This window comes from Callithrix jacchus, chromosome 5, assembly GCF_049354715.1.
Source record: "Callithrix jacchus isolate 240 chromosome 5, calJac240_pri, whole genome shotgun sequence".
In the NCBI taxonomy this organism is placed as follows: Eukaryota; Metazoa; Chordata; class Mammalia; order Primates; family Cebidae; genus Callithrix; species Callithrix jacchus.
Genome location: NC_133506.1, coordinates 91,669,861 through 91,691,888, shown reverse-complemented (window position 1 = coordinate 91,691,888; position 22,028 = coordinate 91,669,861). Strand labels below are relative to the sequence as shown.

General features: G+C 52.3%; 2 protein-coding genes and 1 long non-coding RNA gene across 4 annotated transcripts; 1 reads left to right on the top strand and 2 right to left on the bottom strand.

The window, feature by feature from the left end:
- Positions 1-421: 421 nt before the first annotated feature.
- KRT9 (keratin 9) lies at positions 422-6,441 on the bottom strand. The gene is made up of 9 exons (XM_078375421.1): positions 6,141-6,441; positions 5,704-6,074; positions 4,467-4,549; positions 4,186-4,342; positions 3,763-3,924; positions 2,846-2,971; positions 2,500-2,723; positions 1,527-2,089; positions 422-441 (listed from the first exon to the last, which is right to left on the bottom strand). Exons 1-9 carry the CDS (start codon positions 6,370-6,372, stop codon positions 422-424), a joined length of 1,938 nt encoding a protein of 645 aa, XP_078231547.1. The 5' UTR covers positions 6,373-6,441.
- Positions 6,442-13,770: 7,329 nt separating this feature from the next.
- Positions 13,771-17,805, top strand: LOC118153762 (uncharacterized). Of its 2 annotated transcripts, none has more exons than XR_004743304.3 (3): positions 13,771-13,915; positions 16,600-16,691; positions 17,642-17,805. It is a non-coding gene; the product is annotated as an uncharacterized LOC118153762 (long non-coding RNA). The 2 variants fall into 2 exon arrangements; XR_004743303.3 differs by lacking the exon at positions 17,642-17,805 and adding an exon at positions 17,006-17,222.
- Positions 17,212-21,763, bottom strand: LOC100400152 (keratin, type I cytoskeletal 14). Its single transcript, XM_017972721.4, has 8 exons — positions 21,175-21,763; positions 19,877-19,959; positions 19,160-19,316; positions 18,670-18,831; positions 18,460-18,585; positions 18,145-18,365; positions 18,003-18,049; positions 17,212-17,468 (listed from the first exon to the last, which is right to left on the bottom strand). The coding sequence occupies exons 1-8, from the start codon at positions 21,703-21,705 to the stop codon at positions 17,371-17,373; spliced, it is 1,425 nt and encodes a 474-aa protein (XP_017828210.3). The 5' UTR covers positions 21,706-21,763; the 3' UTR covers positions 17,212-17,370.
- Positions 21,764-22,028: the final 265 nt, after the last annotated feature.

Sequence of the window (22,028 nt, the reverse complement as noted above, 5' to 3'; positions counted from 1 at the left end):
CAGGTCTCACTATGTTGCTCAGGCTAGTCTTGAACCCCTGGCCTCAAGTGATCCCCCTGTCTCAGCCTCCCAAAGTGCTAGGATTACAAACATGAGCTAAAGAACAAATGAGTCAAAGTCTGAGTTTGATTTGCAGTAGGAAAGCTTTATTATAGTCAAGATCATACAGGGTGTGAGATCACCCCAGGCCAGAGAGAGGAAGGAGGTCTGTCTCCTCAACCCTGACGTCATCAAAGCCAAGCAGGGCTGGAAGCCAATGGAAAGCCAGAGGCACATATGCCAAGTCAGTCCAGTCCCAAACGGGCACAGGGGCTCGCTGCCACCTATTCCTGATGTCTGGATCCAATCAGCAGGCTTCATCGGGGGTCTGCCCATCTGGGGATGCTCAGCTGGAGCTGGGCAGGAGAAGTTTACAGAGGCTCTAGTATCGCAAAAGGAAGCCTGTGGAGAGATGGAAGGGAGATGAGGGGGAGAAGGGAGCCTGTGAGCTGGAGTCAGAGAGGCCGGGACTTGGGGAAAGATGGGGAAACTCGAAGCAAGGACACTGGAGCTCAAAGAGCTGGAAAATCCTGAGTTCACAGGACCCTGAGGTCTCCCAACCTAGTGGTCCCCATCCAATTCCTGAATCTCTGTTGCAGCAACCCTGGCAGATGCACCCCCAAGTCTGAGGATGGGGGTGCTCATTAGCCAGCCCCCTCCATTCAACAGATTTGATAGTCAATTGTTTGGATATTGAGGCAAAGATGACCCCAGCCTTATTCCTAGATGCCCATCCATGGCCCCGCAGTGCACTGGACGCACAAAATCGTACCAGACACACTGCAGGGCAGCTCCCAGGCACCTCAAGGCTTCTCAGAACTAAACATTCACGGTCATAGTACACAGCCTTTTACTATAATTTCATATTACATTTTTATTTTATAAAATTCAACATGTACATGGGAAAATTTTCCCTGATCTGGAGACAGCTCACCTGTGTGAGTCTCTCTTACATTAGGTTAGGCTCATCCTTTGACAGCTGCATCATGTTATACTTGTGCAAGCCAACCACTGACTAAAACCCTGAGTCTCTTTTCCACCTGAACTGTTGCTGATCCAGGTCCCCCATCCTTATGGCTGTGAAGCCCCACAGAGCTGAACCCCTCATTTGTGATTGTATGACTGAGCAAACTGGTTATTTTCTCTGAACTTCGTTTTCCTTAAAATGGGGATTATACTAAAACCTACCTCACAGGATGTGTCATGGTAATGCACAATTTTCAACCCATCTCCTACACTACTGAGACTTGGCCATGTGTAGATTTGGCCCTAGCCTCATCCTGGGCTCTGTCAAAAATAATGATCAATTCAGAACCAAAGGGTCTCTGGCACCTCACTGGATATTTCCCTAACATTTAGCTCTATTCAGAATCTGTATTCCCCAGAGATTCAAAAATACTCAAAAAAAGGGGGGGGATACCTTGACTCTCCACCCCACAACCTAGAGTTACGCCTCCCTCCACCCCACACCTAGGATTGTCTCTTACCTTTTGACTCATCTTGGTCACCAGATTTTCCACTTCCCCCTCCATAGCCGCCACCGCTTCCTCCTTTGGTTCCACTCCCTTCTTCACCACCTCCGTAGCTGCCTCCACTTTCACCTCCAAAACCACTTCCTCCACCATAGCCACCCCCACTTCCTCCTCCAGAGCTACTTCCTCCTCCATAGCTGCCCCCGCCTCCTCCACTATGGCCACCTCCACTCCCTCCACCATAGCTGCCTCCACTTCCTCCCCTGGACCCACTTCCTCCACCATAGCTGCCTCCACTTCCTCCTCCAGAACCACTTCCTCCACCATGGCTGCCTCCACTTCCTCCTCCAGAACCACTTCCTCCACCATAGCTGCCTCCACTTCCTCCTCCAGAACCACTTCCTCCACCATAGCTGCCTCCACTTCCTCCTCCAGAACCACTTCCTCCACCATAGCTGCCTCCACTTCCTCCCCTGGATCCTCTTCCTTGACTGCCTCCACTTCCACCTCGAGATCCACTTCCTCCTCGACCTCCTTGGCCACCTCCAAAGCCAATTTTTCCAGCTCCGGAGGATTCACTAAGAAAGAAAGAAAGCAAGAGAGTTAAAATGAGCAGCCCCCACACATACATATGTGAAGGATGGACCTGGACAGAGTCGGGACCCAAACATGAATCTTTCTGTTTTCCTCCTGGGAAGCGGAGGACAGAGTCTGGGCTGGCACCACAGCTGGGAAGGAGGAGCCTCCAACTGGGACTATGAAGCCCTCCCCTCCCTGGAGCAGGGAGGCAGCCCCTTCTCTCAGTGTCACCATCCTCCTTCCCCAAAGCCCAAATGCATGAGGTCCCCCTACCCCCAGGATGAAGAAGTCCTCAACCCATAAGACCCTGTGTGTAAGAACCTTCCTCAGCTGCCTCTATCCAGAGGGACAGAAGTAGTATCAGAGGCCTAGGGACCCCAGGGGTTCCACCAAATCTTGGGGCACCTACAAGTCTTCCTGGCCTCCCTCAAGGAGGTTGCGGTAGGTCTGGATTTCCTGCTCCAGCCGCGTCTTGATGCTGAGCAGAAGGCTGTATTCCTGATTCTGGCACTCGATCTCTTGCCGGACGTCAGTGATCTGGGCCTCCAAGTTACTGATCTGCTCCTGGATCATCTGCAGCTGGCCACAGTAGCGGTTCTTCGTGTCTTCCAAGGTTTTCTCCAGGGCTGCTTTCTAGAGGTCAGGAGAAGGCTTTAAGAGAGATGCTACAACATAATTCCTCTTCTTCCCACTCCTGGGATGCAAAGCCTTCCCGTGCCCCACCTTGGCAAAGGGTCCACAGCAGAACTACCAACCTTACTGAGCTGAGACTGCAGCTCAATCTCCAACTCCTGGACTCCATGCCGGAGCTGGGTCAACTCCTTGGCACTGGACTGCATCTCCTGACCACTACTGGATACTTCCTGCTCGATCTGGGTTATCTGCAAAACCAAAGGCTCAGTCAGCATCAGGCTGGGCCAGGAGTTTCAGTGGGCAAGATTCTGCCCCATTCACCAGGACCTTCACTTCCAGGGCCAAGGCTGAGCTGAAGCCAGGACAAGTCATTCTGAGTTCTGGGTATCCTCCAGCCATGCAGGGTTGTCCAGTCCTCTCAGCATAACATTCTCTCTCAACAAGGTTGCAAGTCCCTTCACACTTTGTCTCATGACCATCTTTATAATCTAACCTTATTCCAAACTTCCCCCCTTTCAAACATACATACATACACACACACACACACACACACACACACACACACACACACTACAGACCATGCTTTCATGTATGCGCCAGGCTCTGGCTAGGCACTGGAGACTCAGTTAGGAAGGGAACCACCAAGGAGCTCAGTACAATATGGGAGACACACTGTATCCCTCTCCTAGAGTCTTACATTACATAGTATTGGAGTAAGTTGTTCATATTCTGCTTTTTTTCACATGCATCTAAGAAACTGAGATTCTCAAGGGCAGCAATCTTGTTTGGCTTATATCTGGGACATCAATACCTCTGAGACACCAATACTTTACATAAAACATGGCACGAAGAAGCTACTTCGTAATGATGTTTGTGTGTAGTGAATGAAGGTGGTTGAATGACATCCATTGGAATATGGATGAATGGTAGCTGCACTGAGAGACGGAGATATAGGAGGATGAAGGAATGGGAGACGGGAGGGATGGAGAGATGCATAGATGCAGGGAGAGGAGGTTGAATGGGCAGCCTGCTTGCTCACCTGGGACTCATATTGGTTCTCGATGTCCTTTCTGTTCTTAGCAATGAGCTGCTCGTACTCCTGACGCATGTCATTGAGGGTCTTAGTGAGATCTTTGCCAGGAGCAACGTTTATCTCCACATTGACATCTCCATTGTTCTGCCCAGTCAGCTGACTCATCTCCTGCCAGGGAGGAAGGAGAGACGAGGTCAGGGATAAGGTCCTCTTCACACCTTTCAGCTTTCTCCCTCTGGTTCCGCAGGGCACAAAAAGGGGACATAGTTGTGAAGCCAAAGGCCACCCACTACCATTGGTGATGCCAAGGAGAAGTTGAAAGTGTCCTCAAGAGTAAAGGAGAGGGTGTCTCCCAGGAAAAGCACCAACGCTTCCCTGTTGTCTCTGCATTTCTGCTCCTCCCTCAAACCATCAGCCCCAGCACCCTACCTCCTTATGATTCTTCTTGAGGGCTATCAGCTCCTCCTGAAGAGTCTCAAACTGCATCTCCAGGTCAGACTTCTCCATGGTCAGATTGTCCAGCACCTGCCGCAGGCCATTGATGTCAGCGTCCACTCCTTGCCTCAGGCTTTGCTCCATCTCGAACCTGCAGACCGGCAAGGGGTAGAAAACAATCAAGAGGGAACCAGGCCCTGCCAGGACCTCCAGAGCACTGAGGTTCAGGGGGTTACAGGCTGATGACGGGAGAGGAAAACAGGAGCAGGACTCACTTTATCCTGAAGTCATCCAGTGTCATGCGAGTGTTGTCAATGTCCAGGAGAGTCTTGTTGTTGCCCACTGTCAGGTCCACAATCTGAAAAAAAAAAAGGACACAGCCATGAAATCAGGCCGTGGCCCAATGCTGGGAGAGCAAGAGGCAGGGCAAAGCCACAGGAGGTGAGGGATCCATCCAGGAAGATTCTCGGGAGGAATGCGGGACTTCCAACAGCCGGGACATAGCACAGACCCCTTCCAGCCTTCAGCAAAGATGTTTGGTGTGGCCTTCATTCATTCATTCAACAGATATTCGAAGATCTACTGCAAAGGGCACTATAGGGTTTAGAAATTACTGACATCCTGTTCCTCAAGGAGCCCAGGATTGACTGCAAAGTCCAAAGTGCCCGAAAAAGAGTTCAAGGATAGGAGAGGTGGCTTATGGCAATGGGAGATCAAGAAAGACTTCAGGAAGGAGGTGGTTGGGAATTGAATTGGGCCCTGAAGGATGGCTAAGATGAAACATGAATGAATAGATGGAAGAGGTGTGGAGTAGAAGAAACAGCACACCCAGACACATGCAGTAGGGAAGACAAGAAGAATGAGCGAGAAGGCTGAAGAGCCAGGCTGTGAGCTCCACCAGAACTAAGTCTAGCACTTCACTGTCTCCCCAGAGCTATGCTGAGGGTAGTCACTCACCACACTGAGAGGATGAATAATTGGACAGATAGATGGACATGTGGGTGGAGTGAGGGAAGAAGGGATGGATGGATGGATGGATGGATGGATGGATAGATAACTTCCATTCCCAGAGTTCTGGATCCTCTCCATCATTTGAACAATGAACATATACAACCAAGTCCAAAATACCTTAAAAGATCAAGATACGCTCCTAAAGGAACCCAGGAGAAGTACAAAGGAAGAGAGAGTATTGACTTAGACCAGACCTAAAGGAGGTTCCACGTCCAGTCCCAGCCTTGCTCATGTTCACCTAGGCCTCCTCTCTATTCTGCCCAAACTCTGAAAGTTGAGGAAGTGGAAATAAACACCCAGAGTACGGGCCAAGGTCCTATCCTGGGATCCCCAGAAACCAAATACAAGTTTGTTTCTGATGAAAGCGTGCATTTCCAAAACATGGATTCCCTGCCTATTGTCTGAGCTTAGAGTTAGTATTTTACCTTTTTGGAAGATAAAGAATATAAGAGAAAGAGATGGAGACAGAGACAGAGAGAGACTGGTATCTCTCACACCTACCTGGTTCTTGAGGTCATCAATCGTGTCATAGTAAGAGGAGTAGTTCTTCTGGGTAGCAGCAGGTCCCTTCTTGTCATACCAATCCTGGATCTTATTCTCCAGGTCATTGTTGGCATCCTCTAGAGCCTGCACCTTATCCAAGTAGGAGGCTAGCCGAGAATTGAGTTCCTGCATGGTGCTCTTCTCATTAGCAGTCAGGATACCACCATCACCACCTCCAGCACCACCTCCAAAGCCCCCAAACCCACCCCCATAGCCACCCCCAAAGCCACCTCCAGAACCACCACCAAAGCCACCCCCAGAACCACCACCAAAGCCACCTCCAGAACCACCACCAAAGCCACCTCCAAAACCCCCAGAACTACCGTAGCCTCCTCCAGAAACACTACCGAAACTTCTGGAGCCACCCCCAAAGCCACCGCCTATGCTGCTAGCACTAAAACCACCCCCAGACCCTCCACCGTAGCTGTAACCCAAACTGCTGCCACCTCCTCTCCCACAGACACGAGAACTCCCCCCACCATAGCCACTGGAAGAGCTGAATCGGCCCCCTCCTCCACCACCCCCTGAGGAGCTGAAACGGCTGAAGGAAGACCTCATGCTGCCCCCACCGCCACCCCCGCCACCGCTGCGGCTCAAGTAGGATGAGGAGAACTGTCTGCAGCTCATGACACAGCTGGTAGCTCACGGACAGAGAAGTGGCAGTAAGAGTGCTGCCAGCTCCCAAGTGCAGGGTACAGAGCTGTCCCTGGGGCTGCCTACTTATACCCCCAGCTGAAGGTGGCACACCTGGGTGTGCCCTTGGTCTATGCCAGCCTCCCCCCACGGACCCAAAGGAGGTCTGGGATACAGAGGTAGCCAGGCTGCCCCAGGCTCAGCGTCTTTTGGTGATTGCCTGGAGGCGACCCAGCCTTTCTCCATTGTGTGGGGTAATTTGATGATATTAGCCTGTCAGGGCCACCATAAATCAGTTCTGCTGCCACAGGGGTGACCTAGATCCTGGAGTCTGCTCTCTGGCTGGCCAACAACAGGTCTGAGACTTAGCCCCTTTGGGATAGTTTCTATCCCAGAAGCATTCACCTCCTCGATTGATGGTAATTACTATCTCATCCCTCCTGGCTCCCACCTTGTGCCCACTGTGGACTGAGCTGGAACCAGGGTACTAGGGAGTTATCACAGAGGATGCAGAGGCACAGCCCCTGCACTCTGGAGCCCCGGATGGATGAGAAACCAGTCCTTGCTCTCAGGATCCTCATGGCTTTCTGCAAAGACTGAGGCTCTGCCCTTGGGAGACTCCAGTTTGATAAGGAGACAAGTGGTGTGGCCAAGGGATGGAGAGAAGCACAGAGGCTGTGCCCACCGGCGCCTGAGGACAGTGTGCAGGGTTCACACGGAGGGCTGGGAGAAGAAAGTGGACCCAGTAAACAAGGTGGTGCTGGCGCTAGCTGACCCTGAGCAGCAATCCAAGTGGCTCGGCTGCCCTGTCCTTTTGCAGGGCCAGCAGAGTGTGTGGAACTGACCTTGGTTGAGTGCCTACTCCATACAGAGCCCTGGGAGGGGATACAGAGAAGTGTGACTTATCCCTGCTCCTGGAAGAAATTTGGATGTCTATTCTGGTCACCAAGGCCGGAAGAGAATGGTGAAGAAGGCGCCAGTCTCCGGTGCGACTATCTGAGCTCCATCCAGCTCCGTGCTCACGAGCTGTGTGACTTCAATAAGTTACTTAACTACACTCTGCCTCAGTTTCCTCCTCTGAAAAAGGCTGATATGAATAGTCTGTCCATCTCCTAGTAAGAGACTCACGAGAAACACTCAAGAAATGTTCTGCTGCCTCTGATCATCCAGCCCCATAGTCCCCATCAACTCTGCCCTCACCCAGACCTTAGCCATCAGCTTCTAACTGCCCTCCCTGCCTCTCCCATGTCCCTCCACCTCTTTGTGCACAGCAGCCAGAATGATCTTTTTTTTTTTTTTGAGACAGAGTTTCGCTCTTGTTACCCAGGCTGGAGTGCAATGGCGCAATCTCAGCTCACCGCAACCTCCACCTCCTGGGTTCAGGCAATTCTCCTGCCTCAGCCTCCTGAGTAGCTGAGATTACAGGCACGTGCCATCGTGCCCAGCTAATATTTTGTATTTTTAGTAGAGACGGGGTTTCACCATGTTGACCAGGATGGTCTCGATCTCTTGACCTCGTGATCCACCCGCCTCGGCCTCCCAAAGTGCTGGGATTACAGGCATGAGCCACCGCGCCCAGCCCCAGAATGATCTTTCTAATCCATGTCTGACTTCACTGGCTTCCCTCCACCCTCAAGATAAGGTCCACATTCCTGGCACTTAGGCCTGTCACTTTCTTTCCATTCCTGTCCCATCTCCCAGCATCCTCCAGACCCCCTAGAAAATCACACAATGCTCCCAAACGCCCTTCCTCCCTCCAAGAATGCTCAGCACTTGCAATGACCTCTAATTGCGATGTCACTCTCCATCTTCTCTACGCAGAAAACTACTCATCACTCATCTTCAGTGATCCCTCTGCGTGCCTCCCCCTCCATCTTCCTGTCCTCCAGCCCTCTGAGTTTGCACTGTGCTCTGTCAGTGTCTCACACTCATCCCCAGGCTCTATGAAGCACTTTATGAAGAGTAAAAGTTCATGTACTGTAAAAAGAAGAAAACTCTCTCTGTTGGCAGTGAGATCTCCTCTAAGCCTGGTCCTCCCCATCTTGTACTTGCACGTCTGGTCCAAGTAGGATCCCAACCCATATGAGAGGGAGGAAAGATACCAGTCATTCCAGAAAGATGCTCATTGCTGAAAAAGAGCTAAAGGTAGGGAAAGAGAGGCCAGGATGGTCAGCAAGGGCCTGGAAGAGGCAATGCCTACATGTTTAGGAAGCGTAGATGACTGGTATTTCTCGAGGTTATTTTAAGTGATGCTCAGAGACTGTTAAATAATACTGAAGTGGCAGGTGCAGTGGCTCACGCCTGTAATCCCAATACTTGGCGAGGCTGAGGTGGCAGATCGCCTAAGCTCAGGAGTTTGAGACCAGCCTGGGCAACATGGAGAAACCCTGTCTCTACTAAAAATACAAAAAATAGCTGGGTATGGTGGTGCACGCCTGAAATCCCAGCTATTCAGGAGGCTGAGGCACGAGAACCGCTTGAGCCTGGGCGACACAGGTTGCAGTGAGCTGAGATCCACGCGGCTGAGATCCACGCCGCCGCACTCCAGCCTGAGCGACAGAGCGAGACTCCATCTCAAAAAATAAGAATAATACTGAAGCCGTTGGAGAGATTTCCTTTTTCCATGTTTGTTTGTTTATTTGTTTGTTTTGAGACGGGCTCTTACGCTGTCATCCAGGCTGGAGTGCGGTGGCGTGATCACAACTCACTGCAGCCTCGACCTCCTGGGCTCAAGTCAGCCTTCAGCCTCGGCCTCCCAAGTAGCTGGGACCACAGGCACACACCACCATGCTCAGCTAATTTTTTTTTTTTTTTTCATAAAGATGGGGTCTTACTATGTTGCCCAGGCTGATCTGGAACTCCTGGGCTCAAAAGAGCCTCCTGCCTCAGCCTCCCAAAGTGCTGGGATTATAGGCATGAGCCACTGCACCTGGCCTCTTTTTCTAACTTTCAATCTTCTGATTAGTCAAGGAGGAAATCTCATTTGGACACTGTGGCCTCTATAACAACCTGCCACACTTGTCAATCACCCTGTTCAAAAAAACAGAGCCAGCTTTGGGCTCAGAACCTTTAGAAAGTAACAGCATCTAATTAGAAGTTAAGTCTGTATATCATTTCCTTCTGCTTCTGGCAGGTGATTATGATTTTCCTCTTTTGGTAGTAATGTCATTTCCTTTATAAACATATTTGTTGAAATGAAAGGTGAGTTAATTTACCAGAATGTGTCAAATAAATATTTAAATGGGTGGTACAAAATATGTTAAAATTAAACAAGTAGTTTTATTTTTGAGAATTAAAAGAGAATTTAATTCTCTTTTACTCAATAGTCAGAGAATACTGAAGGCATTTTATGAATGCATAATACATGGGAGACTCTTAGATCAAGGCTAGTGGGTATGAGTTCATTCCCTTTCTACTTTCTTAAATGGTTTAAAATCATTCAAGGTCTTCGCTAAGCTCTCCTGAGGGGCCCGGAACCTGCTGGCAGCATGGTCCCAGGCCTGGGAAGTTACCTTCTTCCCCATCCCCAGGCTAAGGCTGCCGTTCTGGTTGGGAAGTAAGCCCCGGGTCCTGGACCCCTGAGCTGGATGGAGAAGTTGGTGGTGCTGTGGATGGGCCACTGCGGAGAGAGCCAGCAGAGTGGTGCTTCCAGAATCTGCTCTGTCATCTGCAAATGTGTCTGTGTTGGGAGATCCTGAGAACAGTTGAAACTCTCCTGACTGAGCAGAAGCTCCCAGCTGGGGCACCCCTGGCCAGCTAACCTTCTTGATAGGTGGCCCTGGCTTCCAGCCCTGGTGCCAAACCCCAATCCCTGTCCTCACTCACCTTCTCCACTTCCCACCCTCCAGCCCTGCTCAAAGCCTCACTCAGCCCAGAGCAGCAGGCTTCATCCCTCAGATTTCCTCCCAGCTGCCCGGGGAAAGCAAACTGTGCATGGGGACCACTGTGGGGTGGAGAGAGCAGGAGCTCCCCAGAGAGGCAGGGCTGGGCCACCTGCCAACCTCACCCTCCCTTCCCCTGTGGTCCTCAAAGTTGGCTTCAGTTTCCTCATGTGAAGCCCCTATGTGTAGTGTTGCCAAGGGCCATAAAAACAGAGGGCTCCCTAGATGAATGCCCAACTGCTGCCCACATGTAGCCCCCGCCACACTGGCCCTCCTCCCCCCACATCTGGCTTGTTCCAATACAAAGAGGAGCTGGCAACGCCTGTGGTCCCGATAGGACATCTTACTCTAGTTGCAGCTGGGCACCATCTTTTCCCTTCTCCCAAGCTCTCTGCCTGGCATGGGTAATCAGACTGGGCAAGATGGGTCAGGGAGGAGGAAAACCAACTGCAGGTCTTAGTGAGTGATTTCTTCTAGGTCCTGTGACGTGGCCCACTCTTCCAGCTTCTCAGGGCTCAGAGTCTGCACTCTGAGCCCCACCTTCAACACCTCCCATGGGAACCCTCCAAAGAATGAACCAGGAATGAAAAGCATGGAGCCCGAGGCAGCCGGCACCTGAGACCCGGTGAGAATCGACGCTGCCTCTCTACCGACGATGTGCAAGGCTGCAGCCTATGCCAGTGCCAGCATCCCAAATGCAGGCCCTCCCCTTGGGGAGTGGATGGAGTAGGAGAGAAGGGGCTGTGAGGACCCAGGTAGGCAGATAGAGGGACAGAGAGGGAACCAAAGATTCCACTTGCAAGGTATCCCCAGTAGGGAAGGCATCATCCACTGGGGGCATGGGGACCTGGAGGCAGCACAAGGACAGCTTTGCTCTGGCTGTGGGAGCCCTCTTCCTTGCCTGCAAGCAGCCTACCACACCCCCCACTTGCTCCCCATTGCTGTCTGTCATTGAGCCCCAGGTGGGGCCAGGGAGGGACCTGAGTCAGCCTGAGGGAGAGGGAGCAACGCCTGAGTCACGGCTCCTCCCCTGGAGCATGGGCCCGCCTCCATGAGCCATTTAGGCAAGTGTGCATTGCCCACTGGTGCAGGGCTGTGGGTACCTGCTCCTGTCTGTCAACACTGATTCTTTCTCATACAGTAGGCAATTGCCACCACCCTGCCCAGCCAGACCCTATCAGACCACAGTGAGGGTATGGGGTGGGCCCGCATTGGTGCCTCCACCTGACTCTAGGCACCCCAGGCTTGTGTCTGCTGGGACACACCTAGCAAAGAGGCTGAGAGCACCGGCTTTGGAATCAGGCAGGTCACAATGTAAAGCCGGATTCTTCCACTTATTTTGGGGAAAGTTGCTTCCCCTCTCTAAACCTGTCTCCTCACTGTAAATTTGGATTCATCCTTTACTGAGCACCTACTATTTGCCAGGCATTGGACTGAGTGCTGGGGATAAAGTAATGAGCAAGCCCCTACCTCGATGGACAGTTATGGGACAAAACAGACCTGCAAAAATAAACATGCAGTTCACAACTGAGGTGAGCATGGTTGGTGGGGGAATGGAGAGCACGTAAGAAGGGATGTGGCATGGACTGGGGCATCAGGGACCCTCTCCCTGAAAAAGAGACACCTGAGTGAAGGGGGAGGAGAAGTGAGCCAGGAGAAGGAAAAAGGGGAGGGGCATAGAGCATGTGCAAACTTCCTGAGGTGGGAGCGAGCGAAGTGAAAGCCAGGGCAGCAGGGAGTTAAGTCAAGCAAAGGATTTCAGTGGGAAAAAAAAAATAGTTTTGACCTTGGCAAGGCACAGTGGCTTAGGTCTGTAATCCCAGCACTTCAGGAGGCCAAGGTGGTTGGATTGCCTGAGGTCAGGAGTTCGAGACCAGCCCTGCCAACATGGTGAAACCCCGTCTCTGTTAAAAATATAAAAATTAGCTGGGTGTGATAGTGGGCTTCTGTAATCCCAGCTACTTGGGAGACTGAGGCAGGAGAATTGCTTGAACCCAGGAGGCAGAGGTTACCATGAGCTGAGATTGCACCATTGCATTCCAGCTGGGCAACAGAGCAAGACTCGGTCTCAAACAAAAAAAAAAAAATAGTTCCGACATCACGAGGTTGCTGTGAGGCTTAGAAGAGCTCATATTGCAGGGCCGGGCATGGTGGCTCACGCCTGTAATCCCAGCACTTTGGGAGCCGAGGCGGGTGGATCACGAGGTCAAGAGATAGAGACCATCTTGGTCAACATGGTGAAACCCCATCTCTACTAAAAATACAAAAAAAATTAGCTGGGCATGGTGGCGCGCGCCTGTAATCCCAGCTACTCAGGAGGCTGAGGCGGGAGAATTGCCTGAATCCAGGAGGCGGAGGTTGCGGTGAGCTGAGATCTCACCATTGCACTCCAGTCTAGGTAACAAGAGCGAAACTCTATCTCAAAAAAAAAAAAAAAGAAGAGCTTATTTTGCAAAACTGCTGGTGTGGGCCTGGCACACAGTGGGACATCTTTCTGTCGGTGGCATTGTGGCTGCTCCCGACTTCCCCATGGACCGTCTGAGTGACCTGGGTTCTCAGCTCCCTCGCTTGTTAATAGCCCATCCCTCTGGCCTATTCAGCCCCCATTAAGATCAAAGACCTGTTCCTGTGCCCGTGGGTCCTGGGGAGGACACAGGACGGTTGGAGGATCATGGTTCCTTCCATCAAGGACCCCCCGGGGTTGCAGCAAGACCTTTGTTGCTTTGCCTGCACTGTTGTACTTAATCTTCGCCAACTGTTTTAGGAGGTGCGTGTTAATTTTTAAATCACTTGACAGGTAAGGAAATTGAGGCTCAGAGAGGAAGGATATCTTGGCCACAGTCACAGAGCTAAACAAGGCGGGAGTGGAGCCAGAGCTTGCCCTCCCGTGAGCAGGAGCTGCAGCGGACACAGGCTTAGAGCTCCTGCTCTCTATCCCAAGCCCCACACACGCACTGGGTCCCTCTCTGCCTTCTTCCTCATGTCGTCTCTTTTCTTATTCAGTCTGTCTCAATTCACCCCTATCTCCCCTATATCTCCAACAGTAAGTTTCAATAAATATGTGTGAATGAATGAATGAATGTGTGAATGAATGCTCCTCCCTGCCTAGTACTAGCCCAGGGCCCTCACTATCTTCTCTTTCCCTGACTCTGTCTCTCTGACTTTCTCCCTTTCCCTCCCTCTCTCTCTCTCTCAACTCTATATGTGTTTGTTTCTCTCTATCTCTGTGTCTCTTTTTGCCCTCCCTCAGGCCAAATCACCCCCAAAGTTCATCAGAGCACCATAAAGGAAAAAGGCTTCCTTTCCCAGGCCCGGCCTTACAGGTGACAGTGGCACAGAGGTATGCCCCGTCGGGAAAGCTCTCGCTCAGCAAACAGCAATGGGGGAGGACCTGATGCCTGCCCTGCACCTGCCTGAGACCGGTCCAGTACCCTGGAAACCCCTGACATTCTCTTGTCCCCTTTGTGACAGCCTCCAAGCTCCAGTGAGGTGGGCGAGGGAACCTCCTGCCATCCCACCAGGACATCAGGACCCCCAGCCTCTGGACGTCAGGCCTCCTTAGTGCTGCCTCCTCTGACATCTGCCTGTAGGAAGAGCCAGCTACATTACCCAAGCCAGGCTGTCTGTGGCCTTGGGAAGTGCCTTTGCCTGATTAGGTAGGCACATAGGCCAGTTGCTGCCTATAGAGTTCCCTGGACACGTTAGAGATCTTTTCACTATTAAAAAAAAAAACTCCCCCAAATCAAGGGGATTGAGAATTTCAAGGTTGGTTCCACCCTTCCACCCTATAAAACAAAAAGCGTGAAGTAAGCTAGGAAAAATACACATCGATCCCATGGGACTCAGCTTTATCTCATCCCTGAGAAAGAACAAGACAGGAATGAAGCCACCCAGGATGTGGAAAAGCCTGAGCATGGGCAGGACTTTGCCACTTTCAGCCGGTAGGACCTGGAGCAAGCCAGTCTCCCTACGGTGAGGTTGGAGGAGTCTTAGTGGCTTCCCTAGCACTGCCGGTTCTGAGTGCTGGGAAGGTGGAGAGGTTTATAGGGAGGTGGAACCAAGAGACCACCTGACCAACCCCCGCCCCCTTCCGGGACTCAGAGACGCAATCCCACCTGCCTCCACTAGACTGTGCTATCGAGTCACTTTGCTGGTCTATTGTTCAGCTGAGCGGAGGCCAAGGGAAGGCAGCACCATTCATTGTCAGAGCTGCTGGGCTCATGTCTTGAGCTGGATGCTTGCAGCTTGCCAGGCTCTGTGGACAAGAGCCCTGTTCATTTTTTTTTTTTTTTTTTTTGAGGCTGGGACTACAGGCACGCACCACAGTGCCCAGCTAATTTTTGTATTTTTAGTAGAAATGGGGTTTCACCTTGTTGCCCAGGATGGTCTCGATCTCTTGACCTCGTGATCCACCTGCCTCGGCCTCCCAAAGTGCTGGGATTATAGGCGTGAGCCACCGTGCCCGGCAGAGCCCTGTTCATTAGCAGGATCCAAACATCGGCCCTGCCCTCCCCAGTGGGGTATGTTGGGGAAATCCCTGGAGGAGGAGAGTCAACGTGAGACCCTGGGGCCTGACTATACAGGGTCCACCTGAGACCACCTCCCAGCCTTCCTGGTTCTGAACCTGCTTTCAGCCAGGAGGTCCCAGCCGCCATTTTTACCCGCAAGCAAGCCCGACTGTCCTGTGTATTTCCTCCAAATAGTGATGGCAACCATGAGAGAGGAGGCTCGCTCCACCGCACCCCAGTCAAAGAGATCTCAAGCTTCTATATTCCTCTAAAGCAGATCTCCTTTGGAGACAGAGACTTTAATCTGGCACCACCTCCAAGGTAGAGGGTGTCTGGGGATTCATATGAAGTTCAGGGTATTCTAGGCTTCAGTCCTCACTGGTGACTCTTGCCATACTTTGCTCTCTATCCAGACCCATGTGACCTCTCAAATGTGTGCCACTCCTGAGATTCTTTGCCACACTTGGGCAAGAGTTTCATTGCCCAACTGGAAACCTTAGGAACCAGAGTTCAACGGTCCTAGAAGAATCACAAAACCCATCCCCACATGGGAGTCCTGTACCCTCCAGGGCCTTCAAACCTCCCTCTTCTCGTTCTCTAAGGAAGCACCCTCAAAACTTCCTCCTTTTGAGTTGTCCCCTGTACCCCTGAAACTTTAGTACTTCACCTCCAGGATGATCCATCCTCACCCAGGGATCACCCAAAGTCACCCTTTCTTGATGACAAAACTTAGGTTAAAAAATATCCCAGAGTGGCCAGGCACAGTGGCTCAAGCCTGTAATCCCAGCACTTTGGGAGGCCAAAGCGGGCGGATCATGAGGTCAAGAGATCGAGAGTATCCTGGCCAAAATGGTGAAACCTCCGTCTCTATATCTAAAAATAAAAAAAAAAAAAAAAAATCCCAGAGTTTCAGAAACACAGAGCAGTCTTCTTTTTCCTGGGGTGGAGGTGGGAACAAGAGAAACCAACATCTCTTCATTCCTTTTCTGAATAACTCACCCTACTATCATTTATAGGCTGCTGACTATGTGCAAAACACAATGCCAAATTCATTGCCTGCATGAGGTCATTTACTCCTGTATCAGCTTATGCAGTAAAGGTGTTTATTCCCTTTCTTGTGAAAGAGGAATGTGGGGTTTAGTATCTTGCCCAAACTCTTCAAGGCGACTGAGCGTAGGAGCCAGGACTCCAACCCAAGTAGTCTGATTCAAAAGCCCAGGCTTTTAGATCCCTTGCCCAAATTCAGTCTTTTTTCAATCTTTCCCCTACCCTTGACTCCCCTACAAGTTTCCTTCACATAGCCAAATGAATGAGCTGTTGAAACTGACACAGGACTAGTCAACTCTTTCCTACCTTGGGGCAGTCAACCCCACCCACCTCTGGAATTTTCACCACTTACTAGAGTGAGGCTCCTTCCCTTCCCACTCCTTTTCTAGCCCCCTAAAGAGAAGAAAAGGCATTCCCCACCCAGGGGAGGCTCCTACAGTCCTGGCTCTTAAGGTACAGTCATTCATTGAATTCTCCTATCATCCTCTAGAAACAGGGCTCAGCATCCTTACTATAAAAGTAAGGACACTGAGACTCAGACTTTCTAAGCTCACAGCTGTTACAGAACAGAGCCAGTGTTGGAAACCAGTCTACTCCCAAACCTTCTAAACTTGCTCTCATCATAGATGAATAATCACCATGCCCTAGGGATGGTTTACCCAAAACAGCCATGCCTTGAGCCAGCACTATGCCAGGCACTGTGCTGGAGGCCCTAAATGCATTCTTCCAGTGAATCCTCACAACAAGCCCATGAGGTGGCTATTTTCATTGTGCCCGTTTTACAGAAGTGGAAGCTGAGGCTGGGAGATGGCCATCAACTTGCCCTAGATCAACCAAGTGTAGGAAGTATTAGATCCAGCGCTGGAGGCAAGAGCAGGTGGGTAGAGGGAGACAAGACTGTCAGGAGAGCTTGGGTTCCTACCTTGGATTCATGGACCTCCAGTAAGGAGCTCTAGAAGACCCATAAACCCCGTGAAATTGTATTCAAATGTATGCTTATTTGAAGGTGGGGGGCGCAGAGGGAAAGATCTATAGCTTTCAATATTCTCCAAGGAATCCCTGATCACAAAAATATTAGGAATCCTTAAGCTAGCATAGTGTCTGACACACAGAGGCACTCAGTGTCTGGTGAATGAACGGACACACACGAAAATGAGTGAGTAAATGAATGAATATCCCTCTGTACCCTAGGAGACACCACATATGATCTGGCACACACATCTATCTGTGTCTTCAGAGATGGCGAAAGACATCCTGGGACCTGAGCCCAGCCCACCCCCAGGACCTTTCTCCCAGTCCCAGGGGCCACAGCCAGGTGCTGTGACAAGCTCCAAAGAGATCCTTCTCCCACTTTCTCCCCACGCCCGCTCCTAACAATGACCAGACAGAGGCAAGAATTATGCAGCTCAGATAATGAAGCTGTATTGATTGCCAGGAGGGGGTGAGGGTGAAGCAGGGTCCAGGTGTGAAGTGCTTGGTGGACAGGAGAGGGAATCTTCTACTGGGATCTGTGTCCACACTGGGAGCCTCCTAGGCCGGAGCAGGGCTGGGCAGCCTCAGTTCTTGGTGCGAAGGACCTGCTCGTGGGTGGACACCACCTTGCCATCGTGCACATCCATGACCTTGGTGCGGATCTGGCGGCTGGAGGAGGTCACTGGGGAAGAGGCAGGGAGAGGGCGTTACCAGAGGCGGACAATGGGCTCATCAAGAGTGGGGAGGCCAAGAAGGTGAGGAAACTCCAACTGTCTCCCTGTTGCCCTTTCCCCGATTACTGTTTCACTTCCTGCTATTGCCCAAGCACTGATACCATCAAAACATTTCTTTCAGACTAGGGTTCTCAAAGGTCAAAGACAGAGTCTCTGTCCTCGGACTGGAGCTTCCTAAGAGCTCACGCCCGGCTGGTTGACCCAGTGGAGTGGTCTTGGTGGGAAGAGCCCTGCAGGGCCCTGTTCGTGGTGCTGACCGCCACAGCAATGGGATCTGCCACAGACACCGGGTAGGCGTAAGAGGTGGGGGTTGCCTCTCCTAGCCCTAAGGAGGGTTTAGAAAATAGCTTCTTCCACCCAAGGAGGTTCACAAGGGACACTGGGTGAGAGTACTATAGCTCAACTCCTCACAGAGCCCCTAGACCTGCTTGGGGTACAGAGGGTGGCCCAGAGCCCAGGCCCAATGAGGAGGAAGGTCTTACCATCTCTGGATGACTGCGAACCAGAGGAGAACTGGGAGGAGGAGAGGCTGTGAAGACAGAGAAGGGCAGGATCATTAGAGACATGCTGGGGCCGTGAGAGTGCCATGGTGGGGTCTGGACTATGGGCAGGGCTGAGACTCACTGGGCATCCTCGCCCTCCAGCAGGCGGCGGTAGGTGGCGATCTCCTGCTCCAGCCGGGTCTTCACGTCCAGGAGGATCTTGTACTCCTGGTTCTGCTGCTCCATCTCACAGCGAAGCTGGGCCAGCTGCTCCTCCACGCTGCCGATCAGCTCTTGGATCTGGGCCAGCTGCATGCAGTAGCGGCCTTTGGTCTCCTCCAGGCTGTTCTCCAGGGATGCTTTCTGTGAGGAAGGGAAAGAGAATCAAGGATTAGTGAGTGAGCCGTTCTCTCCCTGCCAGTCCTGGGCTCACCATCGCACCTGGCAGGGCTCCTACCATGCTGAGCTGGGACTGCAGCTCGATCTCCAGGTTCTGCATGGTGCGCCGGAGCTCCGAGATCTCGCTCTTGCCACTCTGCACCAGCTCGCTGTTGGTGGCCACCTCGCGGTTCAACTCCTCTGTCTGCAAAAGAAGAGAATGCCGTTCACACCAGAAGGCCCCAGAAGGCAGGTGGTCTGGGTTGCTTGCACCTCAAATGACACCCACCTTGGTGAAGAACCATTCCTCGGCATCCTTGCGGTTCTTCTCTGCCATCTTCTCATATTGGTCACGCATCTCGTTCAGGATGCGGCTCAGGTCCACACCTGGGGCAGCGTCCATCTCCACATTGACATCTCCACCCACCTGGCCTCTCAGGGAGTTCATCTCCTGCACAACCAGGGACAGTCCACGGTCAGGAGTTCCACCATGAAAGTGGATTGGAGTTCCCTAGTCAGGCCTGAATAGTGCCCTCCCACCATCACACCATCACAATTATATCTTGACCCTCCCTACTCTGTCTCTCTCTCTCTCTCTATCTCTCTCTCTCTCTCTCTTTCTCTGGATAGGCTTTAGCTGTTGCCCAGGCTGAACTCAAACTCCTGGGTTCAAAAGATCCTCCCATCTCAGCCTCCCAGGTAGCTGGGACTATGGCACGCACCACCGTGTCCAACCTCCCTGCACCTCCTTTAAGCTGGCTTTTCCATAGAGTCCTCACCTCCTCATGGTTCTTCTTCAGATAGGCCAGCTCCTCCTTCAGGCTCTCAATCTGCATCTCCAGGTCAGCTCTGGCCAGGGTCAGTTCGTCCAGCACTCTGCGCAGGCCGTTGATGTCGGCCTCCACGCTCATGCGCAGGTTCAACTCTGTCTCATACCTGGAATGACCCCAGAGAAAAGGAATGAGACACCCATCCTCACCACAGTGAGGGCTTTGTTCTCCTTTCCCTCCAGCTTCTCCCAGCACTGGCGCCTTGTGGGTGGGTTAAGGCATCAGTCTTGAAAATGGCGTGGTTGGACACAGTGCCCATTGATTGCTCAGATATGAACATTCCTGGGGCCTGGGGATAAGGCAGTTCATCTTGCTGCAGAATTCAGGAGGAGGTTGCGCTTCTAGCTTCAGCCAACAAATAATGCGTTAAGTCCTCCAACTATGATTCCCTCCTATACTTCAAGGGCAGTTGGGGAAGTGGGAAGTGCCTCTCCCTAAGCAGCGGTTCTGAAACCTGGCTGTGGACCAGAATCACCCAGGAAACCTGCTATAAATAGATGAATCAAAACTCCAAGGGTGGGGCCCAAGAGTCTTATTCTTTTACAAGCACCCTAAGGAGTTTTCATGCAGCTATCCTGGCACCAGCTAGTTCTATTTGGGAAACACTGCTCAAAAATGCCCTACTTTGCCAACACTGAGTGTTCTGGCCCACCGCTGCAAACTCACTTGGTGCGGAAGTCATCCGCGGCCAGACGAGCATTGTCAATCTGCAGAAGGACGTTGGCATTGTCCACTGTGGCTGTGAGGATCTGCAGGATGGAAAGGGCACAGGTCGTTTTTCAAATGCACTTCCCAAGCCCGGCTTCACTGTAACCTACATTAAGCTCTTGCCTGAATTTCCCTCTTCACAAAACTTGACCACAGCATCCTAAAGGAAAACCCCAGGTGACCCAGGCCTGTCCTAAGACTTTGCTAACTCATGGTCAGCAGAAGGGGTAGAAGCTGCCCTGGGCTTAGAATAAAAAACCCAGGAGTTCTGGTTCCAATTCTGCTCTTGACTTGCTATAAAACCTAATGGGTCTTGGAGCTTCAAGTTCCCCACCTCCAGGTGGGGAGAATAATCTGAGGCTCCCTAGCCCTCCTTCCTGAGCTGGCCTCTCTCCTCTCTGTGTCAGCCAGCCCTGCCAGTCCTCTGTAGATATGCACATTCCTTTTCAAGCTCACAGCCCATGGGACCTCAAGTGGGACTTTCTCAAGAGATAAGACCCAGTTGGCACAGGGGATTAGAAAAGAGGACTCAGGGGAAGAAGAAGAAGACATATTGCCCCTGAGCCTGGCTGGAGTGCCCACATCATCACTGAATTGCCTTAATCCATGCAAGGCATTAGAGCCCAGCAGACTCCCGGAGGGCGGGCTCCCAGGTGATGTGGGAGCAGGGAGGAAGGGGCTGGAGTCAGAGGGCACAAGCCTGCCAGCTCCCTCTGTGCAGGGCACATCAGGGAGCCACACTGATTGTCTCTGCAGGCTCTCCATGCCCGCTTGGCTGTGGGGAGGGACCAGCCTGTACAAAGCTTATGGGCGGCGGCAGCCACAGCCCAGACTAGTGAGCTAAAGAGCGGTTTGGATGTCTTGCCTGGTCCCGTTACAGCCTCGCCCCTCCCCTGTGCTGGAGGACAGCGAGCTGCCTCCTGTGCTGGAAGGTAGGGTACAAGCCTTTAATCTGCTATGTGACCTGCAGCTGATCATAGCACCTCTCAAAGCTTCAACTGCTTTTTGCTTCCTGTGTAAAATGTAAGGGTAGGAATCACTGCTCTGAGGATTTGAGAGCAGATGCAGATGAGGAGGCTGGGGAAGGGAGAGCATCTTCTCACTGATCAGCTCTTAGGGCATCTGAGACCACAAAAGAAGAGATCTGGGGTGGACTCTGTCCTACAGAGACATCTAAAGGTGCCAGCGACCCGAGGCATTTATTGTTCCCAGAAGGAGCTAGCCAGAATGGCACCTTCTGCTGCCCATTCACCCACCTTGTTCCTCAGGTCCTCGATGGTCTTGAAATAGGGACTATAGTCCTTGATCTCGGTGGGCCGCTGCCTCTGGTACCAGTCCCGGATCTTCACCTCCAGGTCGGCGTTGGCCTCCTCCAGGGCACGCACCTTGTCCAGGTAGGAGGCCAGGCGGTCGTTGAGGTTCTGCATGGTCACCTTCTCACTGCCCACCAGAAGCCCATCACCACCACCGAAGCCAGCACCAAGGCCACCACCGAAGCCAGCACCAAGGCCACCACCAAAGCCAGCACCAAGGCCACCACCATATCCTCCCCCGAAGCCACCGCCATAGCCGCTGCTGCTGCTGAAGCCACCGCCATAGCTGCCCCCCAGCCCAAAGCCTCCACCAGAGGAGAAGCGGGAGGAGGTGACAGACAGACCCCCGTAGGTGCTGGGGGCACGGCAGGACCCTCCAGCCAGGACGGAGGAGATGCGGCTGGAACCGCCCCCGATGCCGCAGGAGCCCTTCATGGAGCTGGAGGAGGTGAACTGGCGGCTGCAGGTGGTCATGGTGCCGAGGAGGAGGTGAGCGAGTGAGCGTTGGCTGAGAGAAGAGAAGGTGCCGGGTAAACTGGAAAAGGATGCGAGTGCTTTATACTCATGGGTAGGGGGCGGGCCTGGCACCTTCCATTCCCCTAGGCTTTCATCACCCACAAGCTAGGGCCAACTCCCAGTCAGGTCCCTCCTCTCCTCCGCCTCATCATGTCTGTCATATTTTACTGGAAACTCATTGTTTGGGGTGTTTTGGGCTTTCTTGTCCCGCCAGGCGTGATTCACAGGGGGAGGTGTGGGCCTGCAGGCTACACTTTCCCATCGGGCCCTGGGAGTCCCAG